The sequence below is a fragment of the Magnolia sinica genome, chromosome 4 (genome assembly GCF_029962835.1).
Source record: "Magnolia sinica isolate HGM2019 chromosome 4, MsV1, whole genome shotgun sequence".
NCBI lineage: Eukaryota > Viridiplantae > Streptophyta > Magnoliopsida > Magnoliales > Magnoliaceae > Magnolia > Magnolia sinica.
The window spans coordinates 5,937,381-5,957,342 of NC_080576.1; the positions used below are offsets into that span (position 1 = coordinate 5,937,381).

The window sequence follows — 19,962 nt, forward strand, 5'->3', positions numbered from 1 at the left end:
GGGACCCACCGAAATCATGCTAATGGAAAATCAAGGGAACGTGCATAAGAGCACATTCAACAGGAAAAATTCATTACACGTGGTTTGCAGGTAGCAATTTGGGCTTGTCAGGGGTCGGCCAACCACATCCCTTGCTTAATTGGACCTGAAATCAAGCCCGGACCTAAGGCTGACAATGGTCCGAGCCTGGGCCCACCAAAATTAATGTTGCGAACACAGCCTGAACAGTTAGGTCCGGGCCCATCCCATTTCACGGTCTACCTGAACCTAGTTCCTGGCCAGTTATTAACTGACCAGAAATTCCGAGCCAGGTCTGGTTTGCGAAAATTATAAATTGGCTTAGACTTGGGCTTGGGTCAATCTAAAAAGATCCAAAGCCCATGCTCCGGTTCCATAATCGGTTATACAAGGCCCATCAGATGGATATTTCATGGACCATCTACAAAGAGTCGCGTCGTATGGTTCAATTTCAACATGTACTCTCTTCAATATCACAGCATGCTTTCAAAATCCTTTTTATCAAATTCCAGCTCTTGCGTTGCATCTCGTGTGTGTGAACTTGTGTGAAAATCTATTCGTCAGTCCTTCAATCCTTTTCTTTTAAATCATTGGAACTGATCCTCTCGACAAAATAAAGTGACAGTAAATTTGAAAAATAGACCCGTAGCAACATATCCCATGGCTGCTTATTCTAGACCGTTGATCTTATCGTTTTTAACCAAGCACAGTTGTTTTCCATTTGCACCAATGACTACTTATTCCAGACCGTTGATCTTATTGCTTTTAAGCAAGCAAAATTGTTCCCATTGAAATTGAATAAAATTTCTTCTTTAATACTTAATATGCAAATGCTGTTTTTTAAAGCATTCCAGTGAAAATCTAACCGTCCGTTACCTCTAAACCTATATATATATATATGATTACTACATCATGCATAGCCACGTGGTGAAATATTGTACGACAGCCACACTGACACTTGGGCGATCCCTTGGAAATGTTGACATGGTTTGATTATAAGTTATCATCCATTGATGGATAACTTTCAACCTATAGGTTTGCCCCATAGCGAGAGTTAATTTGTGCAAAAAATCAGCCCGATCCACTCGTAGAGTGGACCACATCATAGAAAACAATGTATAGCTGCTGATAATTAATAACAAATACAAGTATGGCCTGGTTGATGACTGGACAGTGATATTTCTTCAGTAGGTAATCCTCAGCGGCCAATGTATTGGACGGTTTGGATGTCTAACGCAAATGAATTAATTAATTTTATCTGCTGGTTGGACGGTAACTTATTGTCCAACCGGTCGGATGTGATGAAAGTTACACGTACGCGGATTGCGTCCTACGCCCGCCCGTATCGGACGCGGATTAGCTAGCGAGACTCGCTATGAAGTGACATCACCAAGTTCGGTAGGCCCACCATTATGTATGTTTTGTATCCACACCGTTCATCCATTTGGAGATATCATTTTAGGCTATGATATAAAGAATGAGGTGGATCCAAATCTGGAGTTGACCCCACCATAAAAAACAGTGGGAAGAGTGATGTCCACCATTGAAATCTTCCCCATGTCCACCACCATGTTTATTTGAGATCCAACCTATTCATGAAAGAAGGGAAAACACAAATATCAGCTTGATAGAAAACTTTTGTGACCTCTGGAAGTTTTTAAAGGTGGGCGTTACTCTCTCTACTGTTTTCTGTGGTGGGTCCACTTCAACCTCGTTCTATAGATCATGCCCTAATATGATCTCTCAGGATTAATGAACAATGTGGATACAAAACATACATACGGTGGCTCATAGAACTAGGTGACGTCACTGCAGTAGCGAGTCTCCCAACTTAACCTGACAGTAGCTCGTCCATCCGTATCTAGCCACCTACGGGTATTTCTGTACGTGGGCCCACCGTAATGTATCTGTTCATTTATGCCATTCACACCCGACATCCATTACTCAAGTGGATGGGAATGTTTAGGATCGAACGTCCACAGTTAAAATATCCACATGCCACGGAAGTTTTTCAATCAGTCTAACATTTATGGTTTCAGTTATTCTCAAAGGGAACGGGTATGGCTGTGTGGATGGCATATATATACATAACTGTTTATCAAAAGAATTTCTGACCGTGAGAATTTTCCAACCCACCTTTTCCTTTTACCGTGGCCCACTTAAATCTTATATCCTAGTAACTTTTAGTCCCACATCAACGTGAGTATAATATAAATTTTTCACAAACATCAGGGTGGAATCAACCTTAAGTTAGCCGGAAATGCTCAAAGGCTCTTGCAGTAAACCGGCACCCGTGTCCTACACTTCCTTTAGCAACGAACGATGATGCTGTCCATCATGTTTTAAAGATCATCTTACCATATGAAAAGAAAAAAAAAATGATGTAAATCTAACGCTAAATAAACTACGTTACAGATGACTCTTGCATTTAATGATTGGGAGAAAAAGGATGGACGGTAGTATTTGGTGCGGTACTCTTAAGCGTTGGATCTGCTTCGTTTGTGTGCATGTACCTTAAAATGATTGGGAGAAAAAGAATGGACGGCGTGGATAAATAGATACATTACAGTGGGACTGCCAATAGAACAGCCCGTTCGGGCCTAAAGACGGGCGGGAGTAGGACGCGGTTCGCGTCCCGGTTGCACCACCGCCTTACTAGACTTCGCTAGGGTTTATCGGAGGTTTCTTCTCCAAAATCCCGCTCAAAATCTCTCCCCTTCAAGGTAAGAAAATACCTGAAACCCTCTCTCTTCAAATCTCTCAGCCTCCTCTACATCTCTCTCAATTTCTCTCTAATACAACCCTTCAAGCCATAGAAGGAAAGATGACGAAGGTGTACGGAGTGGGCGTCTACGATTTCAAGCGCCACCGCGTCGCAGAATACCCCGTGGAATTGGCGGGCGCCGACGGCCTCGGTAAGCCCGCGGATCAGCGTCCCGGCACCAACCTCTCCAACTCCATCACCCTCGTCGAGATCCAACACGACCGTCTGACGAAGATCGCTACCGCCAACTGGGCCAAGACCGGCACCGATCTCAAGCCGTTTGATCCAAATCTCGTGAAGGAGATCTATGACACCGAGCTCCTCGTCACCACCGGGCAGAAGACTGTCCCGCTGCAACGGGTCATGATCCTGGAGGTGAGCCAGTACCTGGAGAACTACCTCTGGCCGAATTTCGATTCGGATACGGCCACGTTCGAGCATGTCATGTCCATGATCCTCATGATCAACGAGAAGGTATTTCTGTGGCTTTTGGGATAATTTAATTCTCGAAATATTTTATTTTATTTTTTTTAAGGGAGAAATGGTAAATGTGAGGTTTTGGGTTGATCGTAATTGCAGTTTCGAGAGAATGTTGCGGCATGGATTTGCTTCTATGATAGGAAGGATGTTTTCAAGGGGTTCTTGGGAAGGGTTCTCCGGCTGAAGGAGCAGGTTCGAATCGTATTCTGTCATCTAAAGATGTTGTTGCTTTCTGTGTTAATTGGATAAATATAATTTCATTTTTTTAAATACTTGTAAGTTGGGGTTTTGCTAAGTATGCTCACATTTGCACACACAAATGTTTTGTGATGCTAATGCCCCAGGTTTTAATCAGGTGGGCTGCACTGATCAGATCTTCTGGCTCAAAATTGAGGCTGTTTAACTGCTGAGGCATGCCACAGTGCATGGAACATATATATGGACAAAAAAATTCTTTGTTTCTAGCATCCATTTGTACGTGAGGCCCACCTGAGTTGTGAACAGTCTGATTTCTGTGCCAGAAGATCTAAACAGCGTGGCTCACCTGGCGGAAAGCTCAGATCTCACGTATGTGTGCCATATTTGCATACATGCTTGAGTTCGTATGGGCATGGTTCTACACCCTAGTGGGCCCAACAAATCTCTCTAAGATGTTAAGCATGGCTTGGTGAACATTGCCCTAATTGGATTAGTTTCTCTTATAAGAACTATTGCCGAAGAAGGTATGGAGATTGGCCCCTGTTATCTTTAAGAAAGAGTTTGTTCTGCTATGTTGAGACTTGTAACTAAGGACCATTGGCACACGCCTCCCATTGGGGACAACATTTAAAGATGTTCTGATGATCAAAACTGTCCATATTCCAGAAGATACCTAGACAGGCAACAGTAAGAAACTTATGAATGTCCATAAAAAAGAAACTTATGCTGAATGGGTGATTCTGATTATTGATACCTATAGCTTGATGTGGAGTGTTGGAAAGCTTTTCAATGCCTCACATGCAACTGGGCAAATCAATGGTCAGAATCATCCTTCCCCTGTGATTGTTGGATTATGACCATTCAAAGTAGTGATGAGAGGAAGGATGGTTCTGATTACTGGACAATCTCTGCAACTGGGCCCCCTGAGGTGATGCATGGGGTGTGAGTGCATGTGTAAAAAAAAAAGGTGATGTATGCTGATGATTGTGAGTTGTAGCATTGGAAAAACATGAACTGTTAAGAAGTAACATACACTAGGAATGGCTTGAGGCCAATTCTCATGAAATTTTGGCAGTTTTTTTCCCCTTTCATGTACATGTGCTTAAAGCAATTATAGATACTTCCTTGTTGATTTATTAGTGGCACTGTTGCCATCAATGGTTGGTAGAAAAAAAATCAGCAGTCCAAACTCTATGTGCTGACTGAGATGGATAAGATTGTTTGGTCAGCATGATATGGCTATCCTCTATTGACAATGGGTCCCATAATTTGGATTCTTTGAATTGACATGCATATATGATACTGTACAGTCATTTCGTTGCTGCCATTTATTAAATGGCTGCAAATTCATGGCATTGTGAACAAAATGATTGCTGACACAAGTTCATTGGATAGTGGCACCATTGCGTACTTGCATGCCACTGTTCATCCATTTCATGCTCATCTGTTTGATTATTAGCTTTTAGACCACTTATCATCATCATCTAGGTCTTAACCCCACTAATTGGGGTCAGTGTTTTAAATAGTGGTAGCGCGATGCGTAGCACTTAGCTCTCTATAGCGGGTAGCGCAAATATGTAGCGTATAGCGTAAGCTACACGATACTTCTATTTTTTAATTTAAAAATAGGACAAATATAAGAAATAGTGGAAAAAATGGAAAAATAAAAATAAAAATGCCTAAAAGATGATTCATTTTATCAATTACAAGCATGTTCAAACAAGTTATTAGTTATGATTTATCAAAAGCCAATCCACATATATAAACTAAATCAAATAATTATCACATCAACAACTTTCTAAGCAAACCACTTTAATTAATAATGTCTAATTGAAACCACAAGTCATAGTTATGAAAAGAAATAAAAATTCCATAGGTTAAAAGTACCAAGTACAGTACAGGTGTCACATTCCTCAACATTAGATACAAAGAAAATGTGAAAAAAGTAATAAAAAAATACATTGCAGCGTACACTATGTACACTACCGCTACGCAACTGGCACTATTTGAAACACTGATTGGGGTTAGCTACATGAATCGTTTTCTGCCATTCCACTCTATTAAGGGCCATATCCTTAAATCGTAGGCCATGAAGTCTTCTCTTACCTCCGCCCAAGTCCCTTGGGGCCTTCCCCTTTCTCTTTTAGAGCCTTCAACTTGAACCAATTCATTCCTCCTAACCGATGCAGTTCTTGGCACATGGCCAAACCATCTAAATCTACTTTCCTCATCTTATTACTTATTGGTGCTACTCCTAATTCCCCATGAATGCATTCATTTCTAATTCTATCCTTGTCATGCCACTCATTCATCCGGACACTGTTATTTCAGCTACACTCATCCATCATGTCAGCTACACTCATTCATTGCGACACTGTCATTTCAAGCTTGTAGACCACTCTCTTCTATATTTTTCCTTGGTCCTGGCTGCATGTGCTTTACCTAACCACCTAATGGTAACATATATATGTTTTTCACTCAGTATTAGTGCGGCTCTTGTTATAGCTTTTTTCTTCCATTTGTGGCAGCATGCAAGAAGCTTAACTATAGCGGAGAAGACCAACTACTTGCTTTTCATGATCAATGCTTTTCAGGTATGCAGATATTCTCTTTTGTATATGCTGTATCAATAAAGTATCAAGTTCTTGGAGTTATTAATTTGTATAGTGTCATCTCTCTGTCAGAAATTACTGAGTGTTTAGCTACCCATCTCCCTTTTCTATACGACCTGTTTAAGCTCTCCTGGTTATAAGCCGGAGAAATTATTAGTAAATTCCTCGCAATGTATCATTTCTTTTAATATATTATTTAAAATTTCCTTACAGTTTTTGCTAGGAAAACCAGTAGTTGGTGGGTAAGTAAATTTGAGTTTCTATGATGTTACCATTGAAGATTGTATTCGTCTGCAACTTTAAAGCGGTATTTATGTTCAAGCATTTTGTAACTTATACTCTCTGTATGATGTGTGGCAGAGTTTGGAAGATGAGCTTGTAAGTCAGACCGTCTTGAAGTTGGTCAGCTTGCAGTTGTGGCATAGTCTTTCATTTGGTAAATTTCAGGTAAAATCTAAATTCTTCATTTTTTGAAGAGTTGCAATTTATCTGCACTTTTGCAGGTTCACTCCATGGTATCATCGGGTTTTTCTTTTGTCATCTGCAGATGGAGCTATGCCTTAATCCACATCTAATCAAGAAGTGGAAAAGAATGAATACAAAGGAAGCAAAGGAAGCTATGAAAGGAGGGTTGCCCTTTGACCCCTCGAACATGCTTGAAGTGAAGTTCTTAAGAAATCTAATTGAAGAGTTTCTAGAGGTACATTCTATAGTTCATTTAACTAGTACTACTGCTTTGGCATCATAGGAACCTGTGAATATTACTAAGAGTTTTTGCTGAGATGATTACTTACTGTGGACCTTATTTTCCAGATACTAAGTTCCAAAGTTATATTACAAAAACAGAGTGATCATGAAAAGACCGGACTTGATGTTTATAATGGTAATGAAAAAGTTGATGATGCTTGTGTTTTGTACTGTGAGAGGTTTATGGAATTCCTGATTGATCTATTAAGCCAACTGCCTACAAGGAGGTACTTTTAGCATATCTCTTTCTTTTTAACTGGCATTGCATCCTCCTGCACTTCCTTTTTTTCGTCTTTTCGGGAGAGTCTAGCCCTTCTTCCATCTGGGTACATTAGGACGTTGTTTGAACTGCCTGTTTGCTGTTGCATGAAGCTACTAAGTTACTGTTGGTAGAAGAAAAGAGTCATGCAGTTAACCATCTGTGTCCTGATTCCTTGACTTCAATTTTTTGAGCATGATTTTTTTTATTTGGTTAACTGCTCTTTTGGAGATCAAGACACACTCTTCTTATGTATAGCTGATGTATGTGGTGGCAATTGTGAGAAGCTAGACATGCTTGACGTGCACAAGACATTTCTCAAGTATTGTTTCGCATAAAACTTTCTCCATTTTGAGCTATTCTATTTTTGCTTATTGTTAGGCAGTGATTGTCATCTTGTTCTCCATACTTGTTGAGTTGTTCTCCTGATTTGGCCTCCATGGTTTGCATAGGTCCTATACTCTTGCCTTAATGTGCTAGACATGCTCGATGTGGCACAGGACATTTCATTTCTTCATTACTGTCCGTATAAGAAGTTTCTGCAAATTTGAGCTATTGTAGTTTTTTTGCTTATTGGGAAGTGGCGACTATCATCTGCTTGTCCATGCTTGAGTTTAAGTTCCACTGATTTGGCGTGCAAGGTTCATTCTGGTCTTGTTATTGCCTTCACATGCACTCTCTCTTGTCACTCTGCTTTTGCTTGCCATTTTATTGGCTTTATTGGGGACTGGTGTTTTCAGAATCTATGTAGGAGTTTGGTAGTTCTGTTTCTTATCATTTCAATTATTTTATTCACGTACTAAACAAATTCCACATTTATGCTCATGTATGTGTCTTGAAATGAATAAATTCCTGGTCTAGAACTTTCATGTTATTTTTATAATGTTTCTTATGGGGTAAATTCAAGATCCTCAATATGCCAGAAAACCCTTCACCAGATCCAACATTTGAACTTTTTATTTTACTCTAAAAAAAAATCAAAATTTGGATTTGGGGAAGGGTTCTGGTGTATTGACTTTCTTGAAAAATTAGGAACCATTTGCCTGTATCCTTTTCTCCAATAAAAAGCCCCTGTACACTCCTTTTTCTTTTTCTTTTTCTTTTTTAGTTAATAAAGATTTTATTAGAATGATATGAAAAAAGTTACATTTACACCAAGAGCAGATGTGGTATAGAAAAAGAAAATCCACATGCTTTTTTCCTTTGCTCTTGACTGGTTTAGTTGTCTCATTCAGTACATTGGAAGATTCAATCTTTAAATTAAAGTATATAGCTACAAGAGGCAGAGCTTGCTCAATACAAAAAGATAAAATAGGAACTCTTTCCATAGCCATGTTGGCTGCCTCATTTCCTCATGCAGTATAATGGAGCCTGAATCTCTGTAGCACTCTATAAGCTTCACATCTCCTCAACAATGTGCAATGGTCTCCACTGACCTAAGCTTCTCTTCAATGCCCACACCATGGCATTAGGGGACGTGCCTTTTATGAACGTGAAGAGGTATCTCGATATTGATGAGTGATGACCTAAAAACTCCCAGCATTGCGAGAGTGCTCTAGCTTCAGCTTTGGTCGAGTCTCTAACTTGTATTTGTTTCAAGGATCCCACATTGGTATTATACTATTACCCTTGTTATTCTAACTCAACAACCTTCTGGCTGTGGATTGCTCATTGAGCTCCATCACAAGTAAAATTTTAACCAAGCTGTTGTTCTTTGCCACTTCATTACCACTTTCGTACTCATAAGTTGCTCTCAGCCACTGATTTCCATCTGCCTTCAAATATTCTTACTCCCTGCAACCTTTTTGTAGTAATTCTCCAATACGTTCTAAAGCTTTGGTTCTTCCCTCTATCTTTGACAAGAACAACGGCTCTTCGCTAAAGGTTCTATTGTGCCTTTTCTTCATATACCCCCTAAGCCCTTCATTTCCTCATGATCATTGCCCATGGCATCAGGAAGGATTTCCCTCAGTATAAACCCTCCAGCAAATTAAGTATGTCTATCCTCTAGTTAAGCCAAGTTTATAAAAGTGATATAATGTGTATTTGATCAAATGTTCCCTGCACTCACCTGTGTTTTGAAAAATTCCCTGTTTGGAAAATGCTGAATTGCATTCCACATTGGGTGGGGTGGACTTCTTCCATCAAACTAGAAATGGCAAGTGGGCTTGTTTCTTATGGTACACGAAACCAGCAATGGCCATTCTGCACAATGGGATTTTAGTAATTCCACACACTCTAGATCTTCTATTTTTGATGGAAATACCTTTCCAATCCAAGGCAATCAGGAAAAGAACTCAATACCCACTATATTGTCAAGTAATGAATAAACAAAAGGCGACCTTTTTCATGCTCATGTTTGTGAATCGGAGCATAAGCGTGTTGCTAAAGCAGGTTGAAATCACGAATAGGTAAGGATAAGCAAGTTTTTTGTTTGGATTTGAGTTATGATTTCCATTTTTGAACTCCATGGTCTGCAAATCTTGTCAATCTTTTCATCCTGCCTTTTTCTCATTTATAAGAGCAGCCATCATTGTTGGCTAGTAAGCTTATTTTTTACTTGCTGGCCTGTCAATTTGTTTTTGATTCAGAGGTTAACTTATTGTGGCCATCACCAACTGTTGCCTTTTACGATTATTTATTTTTCCAAACTTTTTGTCCTCTGACCACATTCTCCAATGAATGCTAGAATAGACCTGTAGAATATCAACGGCACTGTTTATTATTATTATTTTTTTCATCTCATGGCTATGTTTTGATTCTTTGATATTTTGCAGGTATTTGAAGCCTGTTGTGGCTGATGTTGCTGTTGTTGCTAAATGTCATTTAAGTGTTCTTTATACTCATGAAAAGGGGCAGCTTTTTGTACAACTGGTGGACCTGCTACAGTTTTATGAAGGTTTCGAGATTGATGATTTTGATGGGACGCAGATGAGTGATGACAGTGTGCTCCTTGCTCATTATTCTCGCCTGCAAGCTTTCCAATTACTTGTATTTAAAAAAATCCCTAAGGTCCGTTTGTAAGTGGTCATACTTGATGGTCATTTAAAACAACTACTGTTTATTAGAGAAATTGTTTATTGATTTTCTGGGGTTGTTTATTTATTTGTTAGCATGTGCATCATTAAATTAAAATATTCGTGGTGATTGTAGTTGGGAGACCTTGCGTTGGTCAACATCGGTTCAATTCATAAACGTGCTGATCTCTCAAAGAAATTGGCTGTATTATCTACAGAGGAGCTACAAGACTTGATCTGCAATAAGGTCTGTACTTAAAAATTGGAGTTTCATTTCTCAATGCCCATATCTGATACTATTCTGGTGAAATCTACAATTTTCAAATTTGTGTCTTCTAAACTCTTATTGCAAATTGATCATAGTTTGTAGTTTGTACACAAAAGCAGGACTGTTTAAGTCTTGCTTTATTCTTGAGTGTGTGTACATTGTACTTTTACATCTGTTCATGTCTGCTTGTGCCCTTTTGTGGTATTCAGTGCTGCAGTAGCATGTAGGCTCTTTAGGTATATTTAAGGTAATCAATGATTTGCTATCTTCTGTAGATATTCAACCCACTCTTGAAGGGCTCATAAACATTTTTTTTTTTTTTCAATAAGAGTATACTCTTTTGATAAAAAATAGAAGAACTTGAAATTGAAAAATGTAAGCGCCATGTCAATAGCTATAAGTTGCATTATACATACTCTGTGTTTGCCCCATTCCCTTGTTGTTCAAGTTGTAAAGATCACAAGAATGAGTTCACAGGTATGATCTCGTACAGCCACGTGTCCAAATTATTGTTAAACAGTTGACTGTTATTAAAAGCTTCTCATCAAACCTCATCTGGATTAACTTGAGTTTTTTAGGGTTTTTTTTCTTTAAATTTTTTTCTGAGTGCTTATGTTTGGGACCTATGGATTGAATGGAAACAGGCTCACAAAGACAAATTTGCCACAGCTTCAGTTAGGTTTTGAATGTTTAGTTATCTGGAAAAACCATGCTGCTCAAGATCCTCCTTTCAGTCATGAGAGGATTGGGTTTGTTTCATCTATTTTATTGTCTTGCTTAATTAAATCAAGATCTTAGTCAAAGGATGAGATTTGTGAATTTTCAAATTTGTTAAGCTGGTGGTGATAGATGGGTAACAATGAAACCTTAACTTGGAAGATGACAGAATTTGTACATACCATTTTTTTTGGAACCTCATTCTTCACCTTAATTAAGTCACCCACGGGACTAGAGCTGCAACAAGAATATAGGGGAAATGGAAATAGAAATAGGATAAGAAAGATACCTGGTGTCTCACAACAGAGAGGAACTGGAGGTGTGTCACCCCTATTTTTCTGGAGAGTCTATCTCCTAGGGGCTGCATCCAATCTTAGGAAACAAGGAAGAATAGTTTTCCTTGATTGAATCCCGCAGAACCGTTTCCATCCTGGAAGGATCTCCTAGGGCTTGTATCCAATCTCAGGAATTAAAAAAAAGAAGAAGAATAGTTTTCATTCTATCGAATTGTGGATACTACTTTCCATCCATATCTAATGCATGGGTATTTTCACATAGGGCTTGAGTGGGGTGACCTGTGTGAAGCGGTGGCACACTCGGGGTGGGTGGCCCATGTGAGGTGGGACCCATGTGAAGTGGGTCCACGAGGGGGTTTCGGTTGACGGCCTGACTTGGGCTATGAGATAAAGGGATTGATTCGCCACGCTATATCAGTTCGAGCTTTTAGAGCAAGTGGTTAGTTGTCCTGTATCAAAAGTGGTATCAGAGTAGGAGGTCTCATGTTTGGGACTCCTCACCGGGGGTGATTAATGCAAGGATATTTTCTCATCGGGCACGAGTGAGGTTGCCTGTGTGAAGCAGGGGCAAACTCGGAGTGGGTGGGACCGATGCGAAGTGGGGCCCACGAAGGGGGTTCGGCCGAGGGCTTGGCCTAGGCTATGAGATAAAGGGATTGATTCGCCACGCCCTATTAGTTCGAACTTTTAGAGCAAGTGGTTAGTTGTCCTGCATCAATATCTATCACCTTTTTTGTAACCTTGGATACACTCCCTATTGAATTTAAAGAAGCTGAGGGTTGGAACCCTGTTGCCCACATGATTAATTTGCCTATTTTGACTCAAAACTAATCATAGAACTTGTTGTGGTAAAAGGAGGAAGTAATTAGCTAAAGCACCTAATCCAAACAAGAAAAAAGAAAACAAGAAAAAAAAATACTTTATATACTTGCAAGGCTAACATACATAATAATGGGCTGTGTGATTTGTACAAAGCCTTTTCTCATGCTATGGTTTTCATATAACTCCACAAAAGCTGCCAGTTCCACTTGTGGGTTACACATTTGTATCATTCCTTTGTTTGAGCCATCTGATTGACCCTACGGGCACCACAGGTCAAGTGGAGCATTAGATGGATTATCTGATGAGATCCATAGCCCAACAATTCAATAGACAACTATTATTGTTTTTTCTTTTTGAAGATTTTTTTTTTTTCCTTCTTAAGAAAATTATAACTTTTAGATCACCCTCCAGTTTCAAAATATTTCAATGTTTCTACCTTAGGAAACATTTCAATAGGACCATTATCTTGGGCAGAATTCATAAAAAAAAGAAAGATATTTTTATTCAGGCAGCAGTGGGGTCCATTTGTGGACCCTCCTTGGGTGGTTTCCCACCATAAACATCAACATGTCATTGGCTTTGTGTGTGTGTGTGTGTGTGTGTGTGTGAGAGAGAGAGAGAGAGAGAGAGAGAGAGAGAGAGAGAGATGCATAAAATGAAAAAGAAATAAAAATGCTCTTCCTATACAAATGATTAGGCTGATAATTGTTGACTTACCTGTTGTCATTTTAGCATGATTTGAGAGAGAGAGAGAGAGAGAGAGAGAGAGAGAGAGAGAGAGATGCATAAAATGAAAAAGAAATAAAAATGCTCTTCCTATACAAATGATTAGGCTGATAATTGTTGACTTACCTGTTGTCATTTTAGCATGATTTGAGAGAGAGAGAGAGAGAGAGAGAGAGAGAGAGAGAGAGAGATGCATAAAATGAAAAAGAAATAAAAATGCTCTTCCTATACAAATGATTAGGCTGATAATTGTTGACTTACCTGTTGTCATTTTAGAATGATTTCTTCTCTGCTTGGTGAGGATAACATCTACTTTCTCCTTACAGCTCAAATTGGTATCCAATGAAGACCCATGGGCCAAGAGGGCTGATTTTCTTATTGAGGTTGCGGTCTCCTTTTTTGGAAAACGGCAGTCCCAGAAGGAAGCTATAAATGCCCTTCCTCTCTACCCAAACGAGCAGATAATGTGGGATGAAAGCCTTGTACCGAGTATCAACTACTCTGGGGAAGGATGCCTGGCTCTCCCAAAGCTTAATCTGCAGTTTTTGACATTTCATGATTATCTGTTGAGAAATTTCAATCTTTTCCGGCTTGAATCAACATACGAAATCCGTGAGGATATTCAAGAGGCCATACCGCACCTTCTTGCTTACATAAACAATGAGGGAGAAACTGCGTTTCGGGGTTGGTCAAGGATGGCGGTGCCAATCAAGCAATTTAGGATTGCGGAGGTAAAGCAACCAAATATTGGAGAAGTAAAGCCATCATCTGTTACAGCTGAGGTTACATTCAGCATTTCCAGTTATAGAGCACATATAAGATCAGAATGGAATGCCCTTAAAGAGCATGACGTCTTATTCCTACTTTCTATTCGCCCCTCTTTTGAGCCCCTGAGTGCAGAGGAAGCTGAAAAGTTGAGTGTACCCGAAAGGCTTGGCCTTCAGTTTGTACGCGGATGTGAAGTAATTGAGATACGTGATGAGGAGGGAGTTCTCATGAATGACTTCACTGGGCGAATTAAAAGAGATGAATGGAAGCCGCCTAAGGGGGAAATGCGCACAGTGACTGTTGCCTTAGACACAGCACAGTACCACATGGATGTCACGGATATTGCAGAAAAAGGTGCAGAAGATGTTTATGGGACATTCAACATTTTGATGAGAAGAAAACCTAAGGAAAACAATTTCAAAGCAATTTTGGAGTCCATACGAGACCTCATGAATGAATCTTGTATTGTTCCTGACTGGCTGCATAATGTATTCTTGGGGTATGGAAACCCTTCTGCTGCACAATGGACAAACATGCCTGATCTTTTGGAAAAAGTGGACTTCAAAGATACTTTTCTTGATGCAAACCATTTGAGGGACGGTTTCTCAGATTATCAGGTAGGTCCCTTTCTGCTTCAAACCATTTGAGGGGCATGTGATGGCTACCTGTGGGAGTAAGATTTTGAATCCTTTTCTCCCTCAATTGCCAATGGTGGGTTCCACCATGTATGTGCCATGGCCATATATCAGGCATCTCTAATCATCAGGTGTTCAACGTGTACAATAAAAAAATAAAAATAAAAAAATCTGATCATAAAAAAAACTTCAGGTTGCAGTCAACATGGAGGTGTGCAGTGTGCTGACTCGATGTCACAGGCCTACTTTTCATGCCATGCAACATATATGGGGGGGCCCACTTGATGAAGAGCCTAGATCTTGGGATCTTGCATGCACGTGCCATAAGTGGAGAGCAGGGTTCAAAATCCCACTATTACTAGTAGCCATAGGCCCATAGTAGGGTTTTTCTTTTTTTAATTTTTTAATTTTTTAAGGCAAGTATGGGCTTGAACCAGAGACCTTAATGTTGAAATGCACTGTGTCTACCACTGAAGCATGGGCTCGAACCTGCCATAGTAGGTTCAATTCCTTATTTGCTGCCACGACGCATGGCAAATTGTTGATAGTTCCTATCGTGCACAAAATGGTTGACCTTATTCTTTCCGTCTTTTGATAGGTTTGCTTTACGAACCCAGATGGCACAGAGAATTTAAATCCAGAACCCCCTTTCCGAATAACATTGCCCAAGACACTGAAGGGTAATGCTTATGCACTCCCAGGAAATAAGAAGTCCGGCAGTACAACCACAACGAATGATGTTAATATGGCTGATGGAAATGCTGAGAAAGAAAAGCTTATTGTTGAGGCATATGTTCCTCCTGATCCTGGGCCTTATCCCCAAGATCAGCCAAAGCAGAACTCAGTTAGATTTACTCCCACTCAGGTACCTCCGCTGTTTTCATAAGTGGAATTATCAGAATCATTTTGATTGCGTTCATCCATTATTATTTTTAAAATGTAATGCTCTATAAAATTTTTAGAAACTTTGTTTAGTTACCTTTTCCAATGCATGGATTATCTTATCTGTCTCTTTCTGACCTACAGATAGGAGCAATCATATCGGGTATTCAGCCAGGGCTGACGATGGTGGTAGGTCCCCCAGGTACCGGGAAGACAGATACCGCTGTGCAGATCTTGAATGTTCTTTATCATAACTGCCCTTCTCAGAGAACATTAATCATCACTCATTCAAATCAGGCTCTGAATGATCTTTTCGAGAAGATAATGCAGGTATCAAGTTTATGGCATGATTCGTTGTACATGTCATGTCATTATTGGACAATCCTTTTCTTGCATTTGGTGTATATATGAGCGTACACATTTGAATTGGAAATGGTTAATATAGCCATGTATGTGCTTGTGTGTGTGTTTTTTCTTCCATATTTATTTCCATTAGTTCTTTATATTGTAATTTCTTTGCTGTTAACATAATCCAAGTCATTAGGTCAATTCTTCTCTTTAAGATACTAATGTGTATCACCAACCCTATGTCAGAGGGATGTCCCTGCGCGATACCTTCTCCGCTTGGGTCAAGGTGAACAAGAGCTGGACACGGATCTTGATTTCAGCCGACAAGGCCGTGTGAATGCAATGCTTGTCCGACGATTAGAGCTGCTGAGTGAAGTTGAGAGACTTGCTAGATCTCTTCAATTGCCGGAAGATGTGGGTTATACTTGTGAAACTGCTGGATACTTTTGGTTGCTCCATGTTTACTCACGTTGGGAGCAATTTCTTTCTGCCTGTGCACAAAATCAAGATAAACCAACATTTGTCAAAGACCGCTTCCCCTTTCAGGAGTTCTTCTCTAACACACCTCAGCCAGTTTTCACTGGCCAGTCATTTGAAAAGGACATGCGGGCAGCAAAAGGGTGCTTCCGCCATCTTACAACCATGTTTCAAGAGCTTGAGGAGTGCAGGGCCTTTGAATTGCTGAAATCAACGGCTGATCGAGCAAATTATCTGATGACCAAGCAGGCAAAGATTGTGGCCATGACATGCACCCATGCTGCTCTGAAGAGAAAGGATTTTCTTCAGCTGGGCTTCAAGTATGACAATTTGCTTATGGAGGAAAGTGCACAGATTTTGGAGATAGAGACATTCATCCCAATGTTGCTTCAAAGACAGGAAGATGGTTATGCACGGCTGAAGAGGTGCATACTGATTGGTGATCATCACCAGCTGCCACCAGTCGTGAAAAACATGGCTTTTCAAAAGTATAGCCACATGGATCAGAGCCTTTTCACAAGGTTTGTTCGTCTTGGTATTCCTTATATTGAACTCAATGCCCAGGGTAGAGCAAGACCAAATATAGCAAAGCTTTACAACTGGAGATATAGGGATCTGGGTGACCTTCCTTATGTGCGCGAGGAAGTTATCTTTCATAAAGCTAATGCTGGATTTTGCTACGAATATCAGCTGGTTGATGTTCCTGATTACCATGGACGGGGTGAGAGTGCTCCGTCGCCTTGGTTCTATCAAAATGAAGGGGAGGCTGAATATATTGTTAGTGTATACATGTACATGCGTTTGCTTGGTTACCCTGCCAGTAAGATATCCATTTTGACCACATACAATGGCCAGAAACTTCTGATCCGTGATGTTGTCAACAGGCGGTGCATGTCATGTGGTATTGGCCCACCTAGCAAGGCAAGTCATAGAATGGTTGCATCTTTTTCTGTTTTGCTTGTCATAACTTGAATATGAAGCATGGTTGTTATGCTTGTTAGTATCATGGCCCCTTTTGTTGTCCTTATCATTGACCACTCTTGAATGCTTTTACTCATGAACAGGTTACAACAGTTGATAAATTCCAAGGTCAGCAAAATGACTTTATTTTGCTCTCTCTGGTTCGTACTCGTTTTGTGGGTCACCTTCGCGACGTTAGAAGATTGGTTGTTGCCATGTCTCGAGCACGATTGGGGTTGTATGTGTTCTGCCGCCGATCTCTGTTCGAACAGTGCTATGAGCTACAACCAACATTCCAGCTTCTGCTTCAGAGACCAGATCGTCTTGCCTTGAACCTAGACGAGACCACTCCATATACAGAACGTCTTACTGGAGATACTGGGAGGATTCATTTCGTAAGTGACACACAAGAGATGGATGGTATCGTCAACTTCAAACTTCATCAGCTCTACCAGGTTTGTTCATTGGCTTCATATTACTAGGAATCACCCATTTACTGTTAGCGAGTTAATAGAAGCGAAGGAAATACACGATTATATCCTGTGGGTTTGGCCCTCTGGTCTGGAAGCATACTGTTTAGTCTTACAACTTCCCTATGTGGGGTCCACTTTCACCTGCATGTGCAAGGTGTGAGGTCAGTTGAACTCGGTTGAGCATACTTGATGGAAGTGGAATGTCCAACTTATATCTTTTGTTATTCATGATCCTCTCTGCTACTGCAAGAGTGTACAACTTTGAGCCATCCGGATTCTTGTGTGTGCCCTGTGTAGAACATGTTTCGCACTGCGTGTAGCTAATTATGCTGTTATTGTGGCATACTATTACTTCGAGCCTCACATTTAACACGTTACAGGGAGTCTGACAGTGGTCTGTTTTGCTTGCTGAGGTTCCCAAATGGGAGGGCTTTAATTTTGAAAACATAAATTTTGAAGATGGAACTTTTCTCATATTATGGGATTCTTTTGGAGTGATATGGAATGGATAAAAACTATAAGATAAAAACTATAACAAGCTTTAGATGATTAGGAAAATGCATGAAATTATTCAGAGAGGTCAGGCCCTTGAGTGGTTAGCAAATGATAGTAGGTGTTTTGGAAATAATGGCCATTGAACTTATCCGCAGGATTAGAAAAATGAGGTTTGTTAGACCCACATGCACCCCAACACATGCAACTTTTCACGTGGCACTTTTGCCAATGTGTTACATGTATGGCATCAATCCCTATTCCCTGCACTTGTTCTGTCATGCCCTGCAGATGATCTATAGCAAAAAAATAAGGCTCTGCAACTGAACAAGACAGGCCACATGTTGTACGGTGTATGAGGAGCATTGGTGAGTTCTGATCTATGGGGTGACCCATTTGTTGAATTGACCAGCTCTGTTTTTCTACAGACATCTTCAGTGTGTGACCACCTTATTAACATCTCAGAGCCAGGTTGCATGTGTGGTCCAGTGCGTATGGCGATGGTGCAATATGGGGCTAGCGCAATTCCTGAAAATTTTTAATGTATTGCTTCATGATATTTCATGGATTCATATTGAATGATTGTTACTCTCCTACGTCCTCTAGATGTTACTTCGTCTAGAGTTACTAACTGTTTAGGAAGCCTGCTGATAGGACTTGCTAATTTCTACCTCCTTGCTTATGGGACGTCTTTGATCATCTACTTGTTTGAAATCCTTAAAAAGAACCTTAACTCACAATGTTTTGTATTTTCTTGGTATGCCAGGCACAAGTAATGGGGCATGCTTATAATCAGTTCTGTGCTTATCCGGATAGAGCTGCAGCCCATGCCATGGATGCAGATGCGGAGCACAATGAGCATCAGGATCTATTGTCTCAGCCCCAAACAGGACATGCTGGTTTACCCCATGCCATGGATGCAGATGATGAGCACGAGCATCAGAACCCGTCCTCCCAGCCCCATACAGTAAATGCTGATTTACCACCTGAAAATGGTGAAAATAGTAACTCACCTGACATGGATGCAGACGTGGAGCACAACGTGCATCAGATTCCGCCATCTCCGCCCCTTACAGGAGATGCTGCTTTACCTCATGCCATGGATGCAGATGAGGAGCAGGAGCATCAGAGACCATCCTTGCAGCCCCACACAGGAGACGCTGATTTACCCCTTGTGAATGTTGAAAATGGCAACTTACACGACAGTGGCTCAAAGGATGAGACTCTAACGGATGAGTGACCATATTCAATCTTCCGGCTGCAGTGACGCTGATGTAGCTTTGGCATGTGAATCCAACGTGGTGCTCCCTCGTGATTAGATGCCAGATGCCCCTTTTGAAGACAAGAAAATGGCTTCATTCATACAAATGTTGTCTCTCCTTCTCAACGTAAAAGGTGCTTGAACAGATGCTGGGATACACAACTTCTCTCAACAGTACATGCAATCAGGTGCGGCAATTGGTTCTACCTTGATATGTAGGATCTGCCTTGTTTAATGCCTTTAACCATGCAACAGCCCATTAGTCTATTGCCTGTAGAGTATTTGAGTCTCTAGTCTACACAGCATGTGATAGCTCAATGGCCTATCTTGATCAATGGAGGTCCATAGTTCAGTCACAACGGCTGTTTGTTTTGAGCGGACATTTGTAACTCAAATCTGTATGTATGAGAGCTCTGCCACAGTTCTGATTTTTCATTTCCACATTGATGTTGATGGAGAGCAGGAACTGCAGATGTAGAAACTAACGTGTATTAATGCATGGCTTGGGTTGGCCAGGCCTTGGCTTTCTCAGACATCTGGTATGAAGCTGAAGGAATCAAATCAATACTTTTTGGTATGGGAAATAGGAAGAAACATCTCACTTGTTACAATACCGTTTTGTTGAGCTTACTGAGCCTGCGCATGTATAAGGTAGTTCATGTACATGCCACCTCATGTGCCAGCAAGGTGTAGAGGCCCTGGCCCAATAATCAGGTCGGTCCATGCTATATGTGAGCTGCAG

The 19,962-nt window shown here is 40.5% G+C and overlaps 1 protein-coding gene across 1 annotated transcript; it reads left to right on the forward strand.

Moving 5' to 3' along the window:
- The first annotated feature begins 2,681 nt into the window (after positions 1-2,681).
- Positions 2,682-19,753, forward strand: LOC131242257 (uncharacterized). The gene is made up of 14 exons (XM_058240784.1): positions 2,682-3,256; positions 3,362-3,454; positions 5,989-6,054; positions 6,433-6,519; positions 6,620-6,772; positions 6,886-7,046; positions 9,856-10,090; positions 10,232-10,342; positions 13,251-14,309; positions 14,926-15,192; positions 15,354-15,539; positions 15,804-16,955; positions 17,099-17,449; positions 18,726-19,753. Exons 1-14 carry the CDS (start codon positions 2,843-2,845, stop codon positions 19,197-19,199), a joined length of 4,809 nt encoding a protein of 1,602 aa, XP_058096767.1. The 5' UTR covers positions 2,682-2,842; the 3' UTR covers positions 19,200-19,753.
- Positions 19,754-19,962: the final 209 nt, after the last annotated feature.

Coding starts and splice junctions, on each gene's coding strand:
- LOC131242257 (XM_058240784.1), top strand. CDS start 2,843: ATGACGAAGGTGTACGGAGTGGGCGTCTACGATTTCAAGCGCCACCGC. Junction 7,047..9,855: donor AGCCAACTGCCTACAAGGAG/GTACTTTTAGCA, acceptor GATATTTTGCAG/GTATTTGAAGCCTGTTGTGG. Junction 15,193..15,353: donor TTAGATTTACTCCCACTCAG/GTACCTCCGCTG, acceptor TCTGACCTACAG/ATAGGAGCAATCATATCGGG.